Source organism: Ranitomeya imitator, chromosome 3 (genome assembly GCF_032444005.1).
Source record: "Ranitomeya imitator isolate aRanImi1 chromosome 3, aRanImi1.pri, whole genome shotgun sequence".
NCBI classification, from domain to species: domain Eukaryota; kingdom Metazoa; phylum Chordata; class Amphibia; order Anura; family Dendrobatidae; genus Ranitomeya; species Ranitomeya imitator.
In genome coordinates, this window is record NC_091284.1 from 379,223,006 (window position 1) to 379,241,786 (window position 18,781).

The 18,781-nt window shown below is 41.8% G+C and overlaps 2 protein-coding genes across 3 annotated transcripts in view; one reads left to right on the forward strand and one right to left on the reverse strand.

Annotated features, from left to right (window-relative positions):
- IFNLR1 (interferon lambda receptor 1) overlaps positions 1–18,781 on the forward strand; it is a 74,504-nt gene that overhangs the window by 42,662 nt on the left and 13,061 nt on the right. For both annotated transcript variants that reach the window (XM_069756940.1, XM_069756941.1), the window contains 2 exons: positions 2,710–2,873; positions 18,330–18,484. In XM_069756940.1, coding sequence (XP_069613041.1) covers positions 2,710–2,873; positions 18,330–18,484 — 319 coding nt within the window. The remainder of the gene's footprint in view (positions 1–2,709; positions 2,874–18,329; positions 18,485–18,781) is intronic.
- LOC138669994 (uncharacterized) lies at positions 13,498–15,587 on the reverse strand. The gene is made up of 2 exons (XM_069756942.1): positions 14,895–15,587; positions 13,498–14,758 (listed from the first exon to the last, which is right to left on the reverse strand). The coding sequence occupies exons 1-2, from the start codon at positions 15,239–15,241 to the stop codon at positions 13,873–13,875; spliced, it is 1,233 nt and encodes a 410-aa protein (XP_069613043.1). The 5' UTR covers positions 15,242–15,587; the 3' UTR covers positions 13,498–13,872.

An 18,781-nucleotide genomic window follows, 5' to 3' on the forward strand; every position in this document is an offset into this window, starting at 1 on the left:
GGAAAACTCGAGTAACGAGCACACTCGCTCATCACTAGTGAAGACATCTGAATGTATGGGCTCCTGGTAGGTATATGTGTCTGTAAGTGTGTGCACTCTTTGTATGCAAGTGTTTGTTTGAAAGTCTTCTGTGTATACACATGTCTATATGTCTATATGTATGTATGCTCACTGCATGCAGGTGTCAGTATATATGTACACTGTCTATACATGAGTCTGTATGAAGTTGCTCTATGTATACACGTAGTTCTATATGTATGTACTCTGTGCATGCATTTGTCTGTCTGTATGTGCTTTGTCTATACATATGTGTATGTGGTCGGTGTATGCATGCATGTGTGCTAGTTGTGTGCATACTTGTGTGTTACATGCAGTGGTTGTGTCATCCATTTATAAATTCTGGCTGCACAGACAAGAGTTCGTAGGTGTAAACATGTTTGCAATCGCTCAACAAACGAGCAAAATGTTGCTCATTCAATTGGCGATTCGATTGTTTATGGCGGAACAAAAATTCTTATTCTCAGCGGCACGTTGCCCGGTGTAAGCTGTAGATGTGCCGTTGATAAAATGATACTGTTTGGGTACAGATTGATCTACTAGTGATCGTTCTGTGTCCATCATTCTTTGTCAACATGTGTTAAAAGGACGGTAAAAAAGTGTCAAACAACTTCAATATTTTCGATCACGCTCATTTAACTGTCTGAACTCAGCGCAAGTAAATACAGCCAAAATGTTTGTGTGTGATGGTGCAGTATGTTTGCACTTGAGGCCCCACTTAACAGTTGCCACTGGCCCCACTTTGTCTAAAACCGGCCTCATGTGTACAGAAAACACTGTGGAATTAAGTGTCTGCAGATACTAAAGAAGTTGCCTTCATTAAAAAGGGTACATTCATTTTTTGTAGCTCCATAGTGTTTGCCATTGTTGGAATGTCCTGGCTTTTGGCCATCATAAAGAGTCATAAATTAGGCACAGCATTAAGTGGTTGCTGCAGACTGTGTGACTGTTCGGCTTGAGGCTATGGGTGGGGAGTTGCGGTAACTGCTCATCTCTTACAAAGGAGCATGAGACTTAATCACCCATGACTAATGGAGAAGAAAGTACAGGGAGAGAATGTAGCCACAAATCAACCATCATTCACGAGGGTATAAATTTGGAGAGCAACCCCATGAAAATTCATAGCAGCTGGAGCTCCTCCTTCAGAGGCCGGAGGTTCACTGATGCAACGCTAGAAGGCACCGCAATCAGACTTCTCTCATCAACCAAGACATGCATGGAAAAAGCTACAGTAAGGCTACATGGCCACGATCAGGAATAGTAGCATTTTGGACGCAGCGTATTTTTGCTGCGTTCTAATAAACACGTGTTTAGGTTACTATGCAGATTTACCGCATCTAACGACAGTCTATTGGTAGCGGAGACTATAGTTTCCGCTACAGAAATTAACATGCTGCGGCTCCTAAACCAACACCGCGGGTGAGTTTACGCAGTGTTAAATAGAAGTACAGTGGGCATAGGATTTCTACATTAGAAGCACAGTGGATGGGATTTATAGAACGCAGCATTTTGGACACATAACAAATGCGCTGCGTCCAAAATGCTGCTATTCCTGGTCATGGGCACGTAGCCTTAAAGCAGCTGGAATGCAGGTACCCAGCACATTAAATCCATTAATAAGGATACCAACCAAAGTGTACAAAGGAGGTTAGGGCATGATGACTAGTTCATTAGACTGAAGCAAAAAGCCCACCACCATGTGGTGAGATAAAACATTAACTCAGCAACATAGGGGAAACCACCCAAGAATATTATAGCTGCCAGGCTATTTAACCAGAAATACAGAGGAAAAGCAGTATGCGACATAATCCTTACGTGGTATGGTGTTGGACATTTTGCACTAAATGCCATAAGGTGAGATTTGTGTCAGTCGAAGGTTAGTTTTCACCAATGAAACAATGTTCTTCTGAAAATTAATGATCATGCCCAAAGTGTCAAAAACTTTAAATGTTCTTATAACTTTGTGCTATGAAAATTAACTGGAATATACAAGTCTTTTGATCCATACATGCCATGTGGAGTGATTGCATTTTTCAAGCTGGCAAATTAATCATTATCAGAAGCACATTGTTCTCCCAGGAGATGTTGTCAATAACAATACTATTATTTTGAAGCAAGATTCAGTGACACCACATACCTGGACTAGCCATTTAAAGGGGTATAAAAAATGTTGTACTGCCCTCCCTGAATTCATAAACTATAAGGATGACATGGAGCTGCTCCTCACTGTTCCCCCCTCCCGTCTGGGACAATAGGTCACACAGCAGTGTGAAGCTGTGAGTAACAGCCAGTACAAGAGGGTGTGTGGCCGGCTCCTGGCTTTTTGAAGCAGCAATCAGCCCCCTGATAATGTCTTCTTCACTGCAGGACTACTAGCACAGAGCAGGCCATGCTCCCTTTTCTCAGACTGGCTGTTGTTCCTGGTGGGGAGTTTTGCACTGCTGTGAGGTATTGTCCCATTTGGGAGGAGGGATCAGTGAGGAGCAGCACCTGTCACACTGAATTACATTACAAGTGTTTTAAAGATAATAGAGCTGCATTGGGCATCTCATCTTTCTTGCCATGGCTGAATCTCCTATCTATAACCATATTAATTATCCGCTTAATTTGTTGAATAAATCTGACTAAACATTTACTTGTTTCATTTTTAAGGTGGACCCACGTTCCTGTATGTAAAAATATCTCCGTAACACAGTGTGACTTTACCTGTGCCCTAAAAATGTGGGATTTAAACCACTCAGTACGGGTGCGAAGTATATTTTCTTCCAGATCTTCTTCATGGGTTCAGATTTCAAATATACAATACCTATTTACAGGTAGGTGTTAGTAAAACTATCCATTATCCACATAAGTCCTCTTATATCAAATGTAGCCAAGCATCTTTTACTTTAAAGCACTATGGCGTTTTAAAGAAAACATACTTTGAGTATTCTGCCAAGATGTATAGTCCCCAGCTGACTTTTTTCAAATTCTCCTTTTCTTTTTTCTGAAGCGCTACAGCGTTTCCGAGTAAGACATACATAACACAACGTCTCCTCTCCTGTCAGGTTTCCTCTAATTTATGACCTAATATTGATTCTAATGTCCTATACTTTTTCACATCTGGCCAGATGTGATTTTCTTGTTGAGGAATGACTCGGATAATTTAAATCCGTAAATCACGGCATCCTCCTCCCACCCGCACTCACACTTTGGTATCACTAAAGCTAAGTTCCCATTGGGTTTCCAGTGTATAATTGTATAGCAACGAGAGAAAAGATGGCTACATAAAAGTTTGTGTCCACTAATATATCCACAAAACAATCTAAATTAATTACCACAAAACAATTTATGGTTTATCCCTGGGTTTCTATTTATAATTTTAAAAAATATTCTTTTGTGAATATGCATACCCTTTTAAGCAGCCTTCTTTTGCTTTCATTGCTTAACTGCAGTTCATTTTGGCAAAATTTGGTTGTAGCACCTATAATATTCTTGGGAGTTAAGGTTATGCCCATTTTTCTTTACTACTTTACTATTTGTTTATGCAGTGTGTAATTGGTGCATTTGCTGGGAAAACTTGTGACCTATATAGGAAACATACCCATAGACACCCCCCTCCCCCCCCCTTTCGCATGACAAAAACTGTCATGGTAAAAAAGCCAGTGCTGATGAGTATGATAGGACACCCTTCCAATATATACCTATATTCAGAAAGTATGTTCTTGCTCAATTACTTCAGATTTCCTACTTCTGGGATTGTGGGTTGAGGCATTGTAATTGCTATTTTCTGCCCTTGATGGCCAACAATGCATCCATAAGATGCCATCATAGTGACTACTGGACAACCCCTTATCAATGGGCAAAGAGAGGTGAGAAAGAGAGAATTGATACTCGTGTCCAGGGCTGGCGCTACTACTGTGTAATCAGTACAGCAATCTCCGCCAGCCTGCAGGTATAAAGATCTCTCAGGGCGTCATGTAAATACTGCAGCCAATCAGAGGTTGCTGATGGGCTGCAGCATTCAGTTTGAGCAGGAAGAAACATTCTAAAGATTTCTGAAAGCTAAATGCACCAGAATTCTAGTGCCATTTGTGTAATAAACAAATGCCTTTCATGACTTGGACCATATACAGTACAGACCAAAAGTTTGAACACACCTTCTCATTTAAAGATTTTTCTGTATTTTCAGGACTATGAAAATTGTATATTCACACTGAAGGCATCAAAACTATGAATTAACATATGTGGAATTATATACTTAACAAAAGAGTGTGAAGCAACTGAAATTATGTCTTATATTCTAGGTTCTTCAAAGTAGCCACCTTTTGCTTTGACTGCTTTGCACACTCTTGGCATTCTCTTGATGAGCTTCAAGAGGTAGTCACTGGGAATGGTTTTCACTTCACAGGTGTGCCCTTTCAGGTTTAATAAATGGGGTTTCTTGCCTTATAAATGGGGTTGGCATCATCAGTTGTGTTGTGCAGAAGTCTGGTGGATACACAGCTGATAGTCCTACTGAATAGACTGTTAGAATTTGTATTATGGCAAGAAAAAAGCAGCTAGAGTGGGGCAAAAAAGTATTTAGTCAGTCAGCAATAGTGCAAGTTCCACCACTTAAAAAGATGAGAGGCGTCTGTAATTTACATCATAGGTAGACCTCAACTATGGGAGACAAACTGAGAAAAAAAAATCCAGAAAATCACATTGTCTGTTTTTTTAACAATTTATTTGCATATTATGGTGGAAAATAAGTATTTGGTCAGAAACAAAATTTCATCTCAATACTTTGTAATATATTCTTTGTTGGCAATGACAGAGGTCAAACGTTTTCTGTAAGTCTTCACAAGGTTGCCACACACTGTTGTTGGTATGTTGGCCCATTCCTCCATGCAGATCTCCTCTAGAGCAGTGATGTTTTTGGCTTTTCGCTTGGCAACACGGACTTTCAACTCCCTCCAAAGGTTTTCTATAGGGTTGAGATCTGGAGACTGGCTAGGCCACTCCAGGACCTTGAAATGCTTCTTACGAAGCCACTCCTTCGTTGCCCTGGCGGTGTGCTTTGGATCATTGTCATGTTGAAAGACCCAGCCACGTTTCATCTTCAATGCCCTTGCTGATGGAAGGAGGTTTGCACTCAAAATCTCACGATACATGGCCCCATTCATTCTTTCATGTACCCGGATCAGTCGTCCTGGCCCCTTTGCAGAGAAACAGCCCCAAAGCATGATGTTTCCACAACCATGCTTTACAGTAGGTATGGTGTTTGATGGATACAACTCAGTATTCTTTTTCCTCCAAACACGACAAGTTGTGTTTCTACCAAACAGTTCCAGTTTGGTTTCATCAGACCATAGGACATTCTCCCAAAACTCCTCTGGATCATCCAAATGCTCTCTAGCAAACTTCAGACGGGCCCGGACATGTACTGGCTTAAGCAGTGGGACACGTCTGGCACTGCAGGATCTGAATCCATGGTGGCGTAGTGTGTTACTTATGGTAGGCCTTGTTACATTGGTCCCAGCTCTCTGCAGTTCATTCACTAGGTCCCCCCGCGTGGTTCTGGGATTTTTGCTCACCGTTCTTGTGATCATTCTGACCCCACGGGGTGGAATTTTGCGTGGAGCCCCAGATCGAGGGAGATTATCAGTGGTCTTGTATGTCTTCCATTTTCTAATTATTGCTCCCACTGTTGATTTCTTCACTCCAAGCTGGTTGGCTATTGCAGATTCAGTTTTCCCAGCTTGGTGCAGGGCTACAATTTTGTTTCTGGTGTCCTTTGACAGCTCTTTGGTCTTCACCATAGTGGAGTTTGGAGTCAGACTGTTTGAGGGTGTGCACAGGTGTCTTTTTATACTGATAACAAGTTTAAACAGGTGCCATTACCACAGGTAATGAGTGGAGGAAAGAGGAGACTCTTAAAGAAGAAGTTACAGGTCTGTGAGAGCCAGAAATCTTGATTGTTTGTTTCTGACCAAATACTTATTTTCCACCATAATATGCAAATAAATTGTTAAAAAAACAGACAATGTGATTTTCTGGATTTTTTTTTCTCAGTTTGTCTCCCATAGTTGAGGTCTACCTATGATGTAAATTACAGACGCCTCTCATCTTTTTAAGTGGTGGAACTTGCTCTATTGCTGACTGACTAAATACTTTTTTGCCCCACTGTAAATAAAGAAAAATGAGTGGCCATCATTACTTTAAGAAACGAAGGCCAGTCAGTGCGAAAAATTGGGAAAAATTTGAAAGTGTCTCCAAGTGCAGTGGCAAAAACCATCAAGCGCTACAAAGCAACTGGCTCACATGAGGACCGCCCCAGGAAAGGAAGACAAAGAGTCACCTCTGCTTCTGAGGATAAGTTTATCCAAGTCACCAGCCTCAGAAAACGCAGGTTAACAGCAGCTCAGATTAGAGACCAGGTCAATGCCACACAGAGTTCTAGCAGCAGACACATCTCTACACCAACTGTTAAGAGGAGACTTTGTGCAGCAGACCTTCATAGTAAAATAGCTGCTAGGAAACCACTGCTAAGGACAGGCAACAAGCAGAAGAGACTTGTTTGGGCTAAAGAACACAAGGAATGGACATTAGACTAGTGGAATTCTGTGCTTTGGTCTGATGAGTCCAAATTTGAGATCTTTGGTTCCAACCACCGTGTCTTTGTGCGACACAGAAAAGGTGAACGGATGGATTCTACATGCCTGGTTCCCACCGTGAAGCATGGAGGAGGAGGTGTGATGGTGGGGGTGCTTTGCTGGTGACACTGTTGGGGATTTATTTAAAATTGAAGGCATACTGAACCAGCATGGCTACCATAGCATCTTGCAGCGGCATGCTATTCCATCCGGTTTTCGTTTAGTTGGACCATCATTTATTTTTCAACAGGACAATGACCCCAAACACACCTCCAGGCTATGTACGGGCTTTTTGACCAAGAAGGAGAGTGATGGGGTGCTACGCCAGATGACCTGGCCTCCAGTCACCAGACCTGAACCCAATCGAGAAGGTTTTGGGTGAGCTGGACCGCAGAGTGAAGGCAAAAGGTCCAACAAGTGCTAAGCATCTCTGGGAACTCCTTCAAGATTGTTGGAAGACCATTTCCGGCGACTACCTCTTGAAGCTCATCAAGAGAATGCCAAGAGTGTGCAAAGCAGTCATCAAAGCAAAAGGTTTGTAGAAAAGCCGCCGAGACATCATCACGTGTTTCTCAATGCAAGCAATAAATAGGTCTTTCACCGGGAAGGAACAACCACAGGAAGGGCAGCATCCATAAAGGAAAACCACCTATGCCAAAACATGGTATCCATCCACAGACAGCTGTTTCGGGGTATTTGCCCCTCATCAGTGTGGAGTAGGAAACTATTAGGAGCAGTGCCTAGTAAAAGGACTATAAACATAAGGATGAATGACCTCGGGGAGATCAAAACATCCAACACCGCGGAGACACCATCACGTGTTTCTCAACGCACTGATCCAGAACACTGCCCCCATCCCTTATGGGAAATATGCAAATGCATGTAGAAAAGCCGCGGAGACACCATCACGTGTTTCTCAACGCAAGCAATAAATAGCCAGGTCTTTCACCGGGAAGGAACAACCACGGGAAGGGCAGCATCCATAAAGGAAAACCACCTATGCCAAAACACGGTATCCATCCACAGACAGCTGTTTCGGGGTACCATGTTTTGGCATAGGTGGTTTTCCTTTATGGATGCTGCCCTTCCCGTGGTTGTTCCTTCCTGGTGAAAGACCTGGCTATTTATTGCTTGCGATGAGAAACACGTGATGGTGTCTCCGCGGCTTTTCTACATGCATTTGCATATTTCCCATAAGGGATGGGGGCAGTGTTCTGGATCACTGCGTTGATAAACACGTGACGGTGTCTCCGCGGTGTTGGATGTTTTGATCTCACCGAGGTCATTCATCCTTATGTTTATAAGCAAAGCAAAAGGTGGCTGCTTTGAAGAACCTAGAATATAAGACATATTTTCAGTTGTTTCACATTTTAAGTACCGTATATAATTCCACATGTGTTAATTCATAGTTTTGATGCCTTCAGTGTGAATGTACAATTTTCATAGTCATGAAAATACAGAAAAATCTTTAAATTAGAAGGTGTGTCCAAACTTTTGGTCTGTACTGTATATGTGCATGTTAGACACTTTCAGTAGTTTTTCTGATAAGTGGGTATGACCTTGATAAAAAGAGGTTTGGCTCAGCTTAAATGGGCTTGACCTAACATGCAACACCTTGTGTCCAATAAATATGCTAAAATTGTGTAAAGGCCCTGATTCATAAGATCAATTACACCAGAAATCTAGCGTAAATTGCTTTGAAAAGCCAGTTACTCTCAACCCAACAAAATGGGCAGATCGGGAACAGGCACCAGAAATCTTACTCTAATCCCCTCATCAAAACTGGTCAGAAAATCTCTGGCCTTGATGAATCGGGGCCATTAGTAAGCCATCTAATAGGTGGTGTAAACTTAGACTAGGCAGTCTTAAAATTAGACATATATATCAGACCAGTGTGAACACACAAGCAGATTAGTGGCTGATGATTGACTGCAGTGTCCTGTGATTCTCCTGATAGATTTTAATATTGGCACCCTGGTGGATGTGATGGTGCTCAGTGAGGTTAGGGTACGTTCACATTTGCGGTTTGCGCCGCAGCGTCGCCGCCGCAACAAAACGCATGCTTCGTGCGGCCCTATCTTTAACATTGGCGCCGCATGGGGCCGCATGTGCATGCGTTGTGTTGCGTTGTGTTGCGTTTTACGCCGCATGCGGCGTTAGGGCGCACCTGTCTGGGCGCGGCAAACGCAACATGTTGCATTTTTCTGGCGGCGCCGACCTTTTAAAAAACGCATGCGTCGTGTTTGCGTCGTGTTTGCGTCGTCGATGCGCCTTTTTTCCCATTGACTTGTATTGACAACGCAGACGACGCAAGTACTTGCGTCGTGGTGCGTTGTACGACGCATGCGTTTTCCAATAAAAAATGCAAAACATTGTCTAGACTTTGTCTAGACACAAAAAAAACAACCTATATATATAAAGAAACGAGGGGTTTGCCATTGTCTTTCACAAGTCATCACACCAGACAAGACTAGACTGGAGAATCTGCTTTCCAAACTTGTAAGTATATATTTCTCTTTGCACATTTTGTATTCTGTGTTTTATTTCTTGATTTGTCTATATTTTTGTAATGTTTGGTCTGTGCTATTACGGTTATGGGTTGTTATTGAAAAATTGTTTGTCTGGTTCTGATGTTCTTCTGGGTTAATAGGATTGCATTTATTTTCTTTTTTTTTTTTTTTCTTTTATTTTTTTTTTTTACGTTAGTTTGGGTTTGGTTATGTGTTTTGTTCTTGTGTCATGTGGTTGTTCAATGTATTGATTTTTGCTCATTTTGTCTTGTAAAATTTCTGGTGCATGTTTTTCTGGTTTCTATTGTTGGTGGTAACTGTGTGGCATTTTCTTGGCTCATGTCTTGCTGTGTTTTGGATTATGCTGTTGGCTTTATTTTTTCTTTCCTTGAGTGTATTTTCTTGCTGGTGGGGGGGCAACATTTATGATGTCTTTGTATTGTATAGTTCCGTGCTGCTGCTATGCCATTATAGTTTCAATTGTACTTTCCCTTTATTTTAAAAAATATCGCTGATGTTTTTACGTCGTTTTCCGTATGGCATATATCTTCCTTCATTGACTGATTGCATTGCGAAGTGTGTAGTATAATTTTTATTTGTTTATATTATTTTTGGTGGTGGCCTTTTTTAAAAATTCCATGTGTTTTATTTTCTATTTGGCTATGGTTTATGTTTGGGTTGCTGTATATTTTTACAGCGGTTGTCCCGTAATGTTTATTGCTTGTTATCTAGAATGGTTTTTATTGCCTTTTGTCTTTCTGTGGTTAGATGTCACAAGATGTTGTTTTTTAGGATCATGTCTTGTTGCAATTGTAAAGTATTGCGTTCATTATTTTGCTCTTTCATTGTATTTTTGTGCCTGTAATGTTTTTTCAGAAAGTTTTGATATGTCCATTTTTGGACATAGGTGTCTATTTTTGCTTTTTGGTTTGGGTCTATTCTTGTATAGTTTCTTCTATTGATTGTCTTCTCTTGCAATGTATGGCGTTGTGGTGTCGCTTTCTTATTTTTGCTTTGTCCGATCAGTCAAAAGTCAATTGTGGTTGTTGTAAAAAATTTTGGGCATATTTTATTGTATGTGCCATATTTAGGTTTAGTTTTGATTTTTTTTTTTCATTTTTTCATGCCAGAACAAACGTGCTACAATGGCCACTGTGTCAGAATCGAGCCAATCTGCGCAGGGGAGTGTGGTGAGTAATTATGTCAATTTCCTTACTATTCGCAGTCATTTGTAGTTTTTAAAATAATTTCTTTATACAATTTTTACAGGCTTCTTCAAGTGAGGGTGAAGGAAGTCAGCGGGAGCAGAGAGGTCAGGGCCAAGGTGTGGCGTCAGCACGGCGAGTGAGTATTTTTATTAAACAATTTCTTTTTTTTTTTTGATTAGCATCCTGCTTTCACTAGGGATGTTTAGTAAGCTTACATTCAAACTTTTCAGGGTAGCAAGTATTGGGGGAAGGTAACAAAGGTGAAACAACCAAAACATTCAAAAATACAGGTGTAGAAACCATCAATATACATATATCAAATGACAAAGGATAGGGCCAAGGTACATATCATGACAGGTGCTGGTGTTTGTTAATATTTGCATATTTGTAACCTTTTCTGTTTGTAATTTTTCTAGGTTTCACAACGGGACCATGGAGTCATTGATGTGGAGCTCCTCATATCAAGCATCCAGGAGCGTGGCCCGTTGTGGGACAGCCGTGACTCCCGGCACATGGACCAGGTGGTGTTGAGGCGTTTGTGGGTAGAGGTGGCAAAGTCGCTGTGGAAGGGCTTTGACATAGCTCCTGCAAAGGACAAAGCCAACTTTGGTGAGTATTGCTGATACGCCGTGCAGATACGTTGCTATGACCCACCATCTTTCCAGGATAAACACAACCGTGTGTGATGCAATAAACACCTAAAGTTTTGCATCGCACACGGTTGTTTTATCCATTTCAAATGCTACATATGTAACCTTTTTTTTCCTTTGCATTCACAGTTAAAAGGTTGAGGATCAGATGGCGATCCATCAAGGACCGTTTCAATAAGGGGCTACGGGCAGAGGAGGAGCGCTCGAAGAGTGGTGCTGCTGCGGCCAAGTCTGTGCCCTATAAATATTCCAAATGTTTACAGTTCTTAAGACCAGTCCTTGGCCGCCGTCAGTAAGTATTTTGTCCACAAAACATATTGCACAGCCCCATTACAGTGCCCAGCCACATAGCCTACTGCACAAACACATAGTACATTGCCCAGCCATGTACATTGTGCATCCACATAGTATATTGGCAGGTAACAATATCGCAGCCACATACCACACGTTCTAGCCACGTATCCACATAGTATATTTCACAGGCACATACTGTATTGCCCATCCATGTAGTCAACGTAACATATTGGCCATCCACGTAAATGTATCCCTATTAAAATGCTAAAATGCTAATAGGCCATTAGTTAATTTTTTGGGTTAAGCGTGAGTCCTTGTAGTCCATGACAGGTTAAGTTCTGAGTCAGGGTAGTTCTGATTGCGGGAATAATGATGAAGTCTCGATCACATGATCCTAACATCATGGTCGTTCCTGCAATCAGATCAGTGAAATCACTGGTTTTTTTTTTATTTAATTTTTTATCTTGACATTAAATTTTCAACTATTTTTGTGGCATAGGCAGCTTCCAGAAAGAGTTTTCGATTACAAAATTTTTATACCCACAGTGGTATACGGTCAAAATGCTTTGACAGCGGGAATGTTCATGATTGTTATCGTCGGCCCTAACGGTCAGCTGGCGATAACAATCAGAAATTAATTATTGGCCACACAGACTGTGAGACCGAGGATTTGTATTATTGTGTAATGTAATGCTATTTTTATTCCAGGAGTTGGCGTATGGGAGAGGTTATTCATTGAAGACTAATTTTTTCATTATCTTTTCACAGGACACACAGCAGCACCCTCGAGAGAGCTCGCCCCGCAGAAGCGGTCCTTCATGAATCGCCATCTGATCCATCACAGCCCTCCCACAGCGACAGCAGGCTTGCACCACCATCTGGTGAACCGGCAGCCGGTACATCAGGTGTTCCCCTGGCCGAGGCCTCTGGCGCACCTTCGTTTGGGTATTCCCGACAGCACCAGCGGGCCTCGGACAGGCCAACCATGCCCGAATTTTTGCATTTGAGCACGGTTTTCCAGAACTGTTTCAAGGCGTTGAGCGATAACATGGACACTCGTCTGTCCAATATCGACCGGCGCCTTGAAACAATTGAAACCGAGCTCTCAAATCTGGCAAAACATTTTTTTAGTACCATTGCTAAGGGCATGGTGGAACACCTTACGCCGGAACTACAGATTTCAGTGATGCAGTCCTGCAACACTTCCTACGTGAGGGCTCTCCAGCAGGCTGGGGTCATGCAGTCAGCGACAATGGCAGTAGTGCCGTCGCTGGCAAGCATGACTCCCACTCCTGCTGGAGAGCCACTCCAGCCACCCCACCGTGGTCCACGTGCCGAGCGACGCCACCACAGGCACCATAACATAGTGCCGCCGACTCCTGCTCCTGCCATGCCTTCATCCTCCCGTAGGCGTCATCATGCTGGGGAACCTGCCACAGGACCCAAAAAAAAAAAAAAAAAGAGGAAACACAGACGGGCACACAAAGAGGCTCTGGTTGCTGTTCCAGTGACAACACCAACTGTCCGTAGGGGCTCGAGTCGCAGTAGGAGCAGCCAGGGCCAAACAAGGCTTGTGTTGCCTCCTCCCTCCCCTACAGAGGTGGCGGTTTCCTCCCCAGTATACCCTGGGGAGGGTTTGGATCTCCCATCAAGTCTACTTGACTATGTATCCTCCTCTTCGCCATCATCGTCATCTTCTCCATCATCCTCCCATTTCTCTCACCATTCCAGAGAAGACACCTACCATTCCCCCCTGGTGGCACAGGTGGAAACCCCCTAAGTTTAAGAACCCTTTTTGTTTTCTGTTTTCCCCCAATAAAAAATGTTATTTTTAAAAAACACTATTTGTTATTATTTATGCTATTATTTTCCAGAATTTTTCTCGGCAAATCACGCCATGTGCTGTCTACACATATTTTGTGCTTCAAACACCTCATATATGCAATGTCAGACACTTTTTTTTCAATTTTTAGTTTGTCTTTTTTTGGGTGTCTCTCATTGCTGTATGAGGTGTTCACACTTAATGCAGCAGCGAAACAGACAATGATGCAGATCACTGCAGCGTCCGCTGGTTGGTCCCTGGAGAGCTGTCACAGACATCTCTCCAGCGAACAACGATGCAGAGGCCCACGTACATCATGTTGATAAGCACAGGGCCACGCTTCAGATATTTACCCTGGTTTCAATTGGAAAACATCGCTGTTATCGTTGCTTATCAGGTAAAACACAAAGATACAGGTCGATCAGACAAACAAGTATATGTAATATTATGGTATAAAAATTGTATTTGAATCGGTATAGAATTTAAAAACTTTTTTATTTAATATTTTAAAAACAACAGGTTCAAGTTTTTATAGGAACATTAAATTTGTGAACTATACTTAGATGCAAAATTTGACATATACCAAACCAACCTAAACGGAACTTTGATTGCACATTTAACGGAAAATTATTTTTTTTTAATATATTTCTAACTGTCACAGTAGAGGTATTATTGGTGTAGTTACAATCAGAAGACAGTCCAAAAGTAACATTACTACACCATTTGATCTTGCCATGACACACGGCCAACATCTGACACAAAATAGGCCGCAAAACGATCACGCATCTGCGCAATTTCCACACTTGTCCTCAGAGGATGATCATGGTAATCGGGCAAGGGGTTGGCTATGGGTTCATCCAGTTCAACATTTATTCTCTCTTTGGCCATAATGAAATTGTGGAGAACCACACAAGCCTTCACCACCTCATCCACAGTTTCAATTTTAAGATTAATGGCCGATCCCAATATCCGCCATTTGGAAACGAGGATGCCAAAGGCGCACTCCACAGTCCTTCTGGCCCTGGACAGTCTGTAATTGAAAACCCTTTTTGTATGGTCCAAGCCCCGACTGGAGTAGGGTTTCAATAGGTTGGCAGACATTTGGAATGCCTCATCCCCTACCACAACAAATGGCATCGCAGGGCCTTCGGTGTGGGGAAGAGGTCGTGGCTGTGGGAAATTAAAATTGTTTCCATATAACTTTTGGCCCATATCCGACTCTTTAAATGTGCGCGAGTCATTTGCACGCCCAAATGCACCAATGTCCACTGCGAGAAAACGGCAGTCCGCACCGGCAATTGCCATGAGAACAGTTGAAAAGTATTTTTTATAATTGTAGAAAAGGGATCCACTTTTCGCAGGCTTGGTAATCCGAATGTGCTTTCCATCGACAGCGCCAATACAGTTTGGAAAATTACACACTTGGTTGAATTTCTGTGCGTTGGCCTCCCAGATTGCACTTGTAGGGACAGGTAAATTTTCCTCCCGGAGATTATCCCACAAAGCGCGGCATGTCTCAGCAATAATTCCTGAAAGAGTGGAGACTCCAATCCGGAATTGAAAATGAAGTGACCTCAACGTTTCTCCGGTAGCCAGGAAACTGCAAAGAAGATAAAGAAATTTAGAATAAAGCACATTATAATTTATAAAAGTACATTGACCATTACAATTGAAAAAAATTAATAAAATAAAATAAAAAGTAAATACATATCACAGTCATTCAAACAGCAACGTACCGTAGAGTCACCAGCAGCCGTTCCTCTGCGGAAATAGCTCTCCGGAGCTGCGTGTCCTGCCTGCTAATGGATCCTTCCACCCGACGCAGAAGATAGCGGAAGCTCTCCTGTGACATCCGGGTATATTCGAAATATTTTTCCCGGTTGTCATTCAGTTCGCCAAACAAGCAATGGTATGCTCCACGACTCTCCCGAACTTCAACTATAGGGTGGATCCAAAAGCGGCGACGACTCCATCTCCGTTTTTCCCTTTCCCTTTCATTAAAACAGGCAACAGCATAGGCATGAGCCAAGGCAAATTCCATATCCATATCCATGTAGATACTGTTCATGGTTCGCTCCATCATGAATACCAGCAAAATGTGAGGAATTCATCTCTGCCAGGGTATATACACATTTGTTAACACCAACCCTCTTCTAGCCATTGGTGGTTCTTTATCTATTGTGTAGACACTTTTTATTGTGGGTGGGGGATGATGAATGACTCACTGCACTAAAAACGCATGCGTCTAAAAACGCTGCGTTTTTTGGTAAAAACGCAACTGCGTTTCAAAAACCCGCAGCGTTTTGCGACGCATGCGTTGAACGCATGCGGCGCAAAACGCTGCGTTGTACATGCGTTTTGGTGCGTTTTTGTTTGCGTTGTGCGTTGCGGCGACGACGCTGCGGCGCACAACGCAAATGTGAACTTAGACTAAGTATCGTTAATATTGCGCTATCCAGTAATGGACAATCCCTTTTAACCCCTTTGACATCTGATGCATTTTATGGTCAGGAAGGGGTTCCTGAAAAATTACGTAAATTTACGTCATTGCGATCAGCTCGGCGTAAGCTATACCCCGGTCAATTTAATCCCCTAAATGCCACGATCGATAACAATTGCAGCATTTAGAAGGCTGTGAGAGGGAGGGGGCTTTCTCCCCGTTCAGATCGGCACCCCCGTGACAGTATCGTGAGGGCCTGATCTTTGTCATGGCAACCTGAGTTCATCATAACAACCCCGAGTAAGCCAGCTACTGCAAGCTGTTAGACTATGCCGAGAGCTGCACCACTGACAGGAATAATGCATTGCAATGCTGTTGAATTGCAATGTATTATATGTATATCAGCAATCAAGTCTAATAAAAGTTAAAGTACCATAGAAGGACAAAGTAAAAAAGTTAAAAAAAATCATAACATTAAAGAAAAAAATATTAAACCAATAAAAAAAATACACATTTGGTATTGCTGCATTCGGAACAACCTGACTTCTGAGTCCCCACGGCTTCATGTTTCTAACAAACAGGCAATCTCTGCACATGTTGTGGCTGTTGAATAGCCATGAGACATGCAATGGAAATATAGGGGGCTTCCACGTTACTGGTAGTACAATGGTTCTAGAAAAGAGCTCACCCTCCACAAAGGAAATTCAGTGAATTCTGCGCTCCCAAATCCAAATTCTCCCCTCACTTTTGAGCCCCAGTGTGTGCCTAAACCACATGTAGCATCCCCATGTTTGGCATTTCTGTAGTGATGACAGCCCGCTTAATTTACAGGTGCATGTCTCAAACTGGGCATAATGTACGGGCACTACAATGTCAGATTTGCAATTTTCCCTTCGGGACATCCACTGCTGCTTGATTCTGGGAAAACACCCATGGAGTCAAAATTATCTACACATGTAGATACATTTCTAGAGGGGTGTAATTTCCAAAAGGGGGTAACTTGATTTGGAATTATGCTCTTCTGCCTCTTAGGGGAACATAGGGGTTATTGCCCCATTCAGCAGAAATTGTGTGACAATTTTTGTTGCCATTTTCATGCATTTCCAGAGTCATGACTGTAGGAGTGTCGCAATGCAAGGGGTTGTCCCGGCGATGCAAATCTGCTAGCCCTGGGCCTCAGCAAGATGTCCACAGTCAGACAAGAGCGGAGTCCCCGCTCTGCCCATTGAGTTCCCAGTGGTGGGTTTTAGGAATATGGCCGCTGGAAGTGGGTCATGCTCAGATTTAGATATCAGCTCAGCCTAATGCTATACAACTCTGTGAATCGCCTGAAGGTTAAAAATGCTCCCTACACCCCTAGATGAATTCCTCAAGAGGTGTAGCTTCCAAAATGGATTGTCTTGTAGGGGTTTCTGCTGCTTTGGTATGTCAGGGGCTCTTCAAATATGATATGGCATCCTCAATCTATTCCAGACAAAAATGAGCTCCAAAATACAGTTGGCGCTCCTTCCCTTCCTGGCTATGCCATATGCCAAAACAGTAGTTTTCCACCACATATGGGGTATCGGTGTAGTCAGGAGAAATTGCAGAACACATGGTATGGTCCATTTTCTCCTGTTACCCTTGTGAACATGAAAAATTTGGGGCAAAACCGACTATTTTTTTTTTAGAGGGAAAAATCTATTTTTTTCATTGTCACCACTCAACTTTAATAAATTCTGTGACGCACCTATGGATTCAAGGTGCTTACCACACCTCTAAGTTCTTTGAGGGTCATATTTTCCAAAATGGGGTCCTTTGTTGGGATTTTTCACTGTTTAGGCACATCAGGGGCTCTCCAAACGTAACATGGTGTTTGCTATCTATTCAAGCCAATTTTGCGTTCCAAAAGTCAAATGATGCTCCTTCCTTTCTGAACCCTGCTGTGCCCCCAAAGAGTAGTTTTTCACCACATCTGGAGTTTCAGGAGAAATTGCACAACAAATTATATGGTCCATTTTCTCCTATTATCCTTTTGAAAATGCAAAATTGGGGGGCTAAATCAACATTTTTATGGGAAAAGTAAAATTTATTTATTTTTACCTTCCACGTTGCTTTAATTCCTGTGAAGCACCTGAAGGGTTAATTAATGTGGTTTTAAGGGGTGCAGTTTTTAGAATGGTATAACTTTTGGGTATTTTCTGTCATCTAGACCCCTCAAAGTCACTTCAAATGTGATGTGGTCCCTAAAAAACAAACAAACAAACAAAATTGTTTTGTAAATTTTGTTGAGAAATTGCAGATCAACTTTCAACCCTTCTAACTTCCTAAGAAAATTGTTTAAAAAAGATGCTTGCTGATGTAAAATAAACATGTGGTAAATGCTGTTTACTACCTATTTTATGTGATATAGCAATCTGGTATAAAGATTAAAAGTTTGAAAATAGCGAAACTTTCACAAACGTAAAAAAAGATCGCTTAAATTTACCATGTGTTGCAAAAAAAAAAAAAATCTGAATCACTGGAATACATTGAAGTGTTCCAGAGTTATTACTGCATAAAGTGACACAGGTCAGAATTTCAAGACTTGGCCTAGTCAGAAAGGTGAAAACAGGCTCAGGGGTGGAGGAGTTAATTTAGAGTTCTACAAATCTTTGTTGAAGCATTGAGGGATTTGCATATGGTACATTTGATGGATGTGTGACCTACTTATATTTGTAATGTATCCATATATTTGTTGTTGCTTTTACAGTGGATCCAGACCCTCCAATTCTAACTGTAACTCAAGGAGATGGTTTTGTAACAGTTAATACCTCTACAATGTTTCCACTATGCTTACCACAAATCATCTTTATGAGATCATTGAGCTATTTTGTGATGATGATGAAAAACAACAATCCAAATGAGGTACAGATCATTTCAATATCCTTAGAAAACAAAAACATTATATAGTTTAGTTTTAACAGTGATGAAACATAAATGTGAAAAGAATAAAAAAAATTATGTAGGAACTGTCCTAGAAGATTATAGAAATCTTGTAGTCTGGGTGGATCTTCTACCTTTTCCACTTATTGATGTGTGGGCATTCCCTTAAGTGGTTACCACCGTTTCTTTTAAATGTAGGGTTCACGCACTGAAAAAACTGTGGGTACAAATTGCTAAATATGAATTTTACAGATACAGTAGTGTGCAAAACTTCTAGGC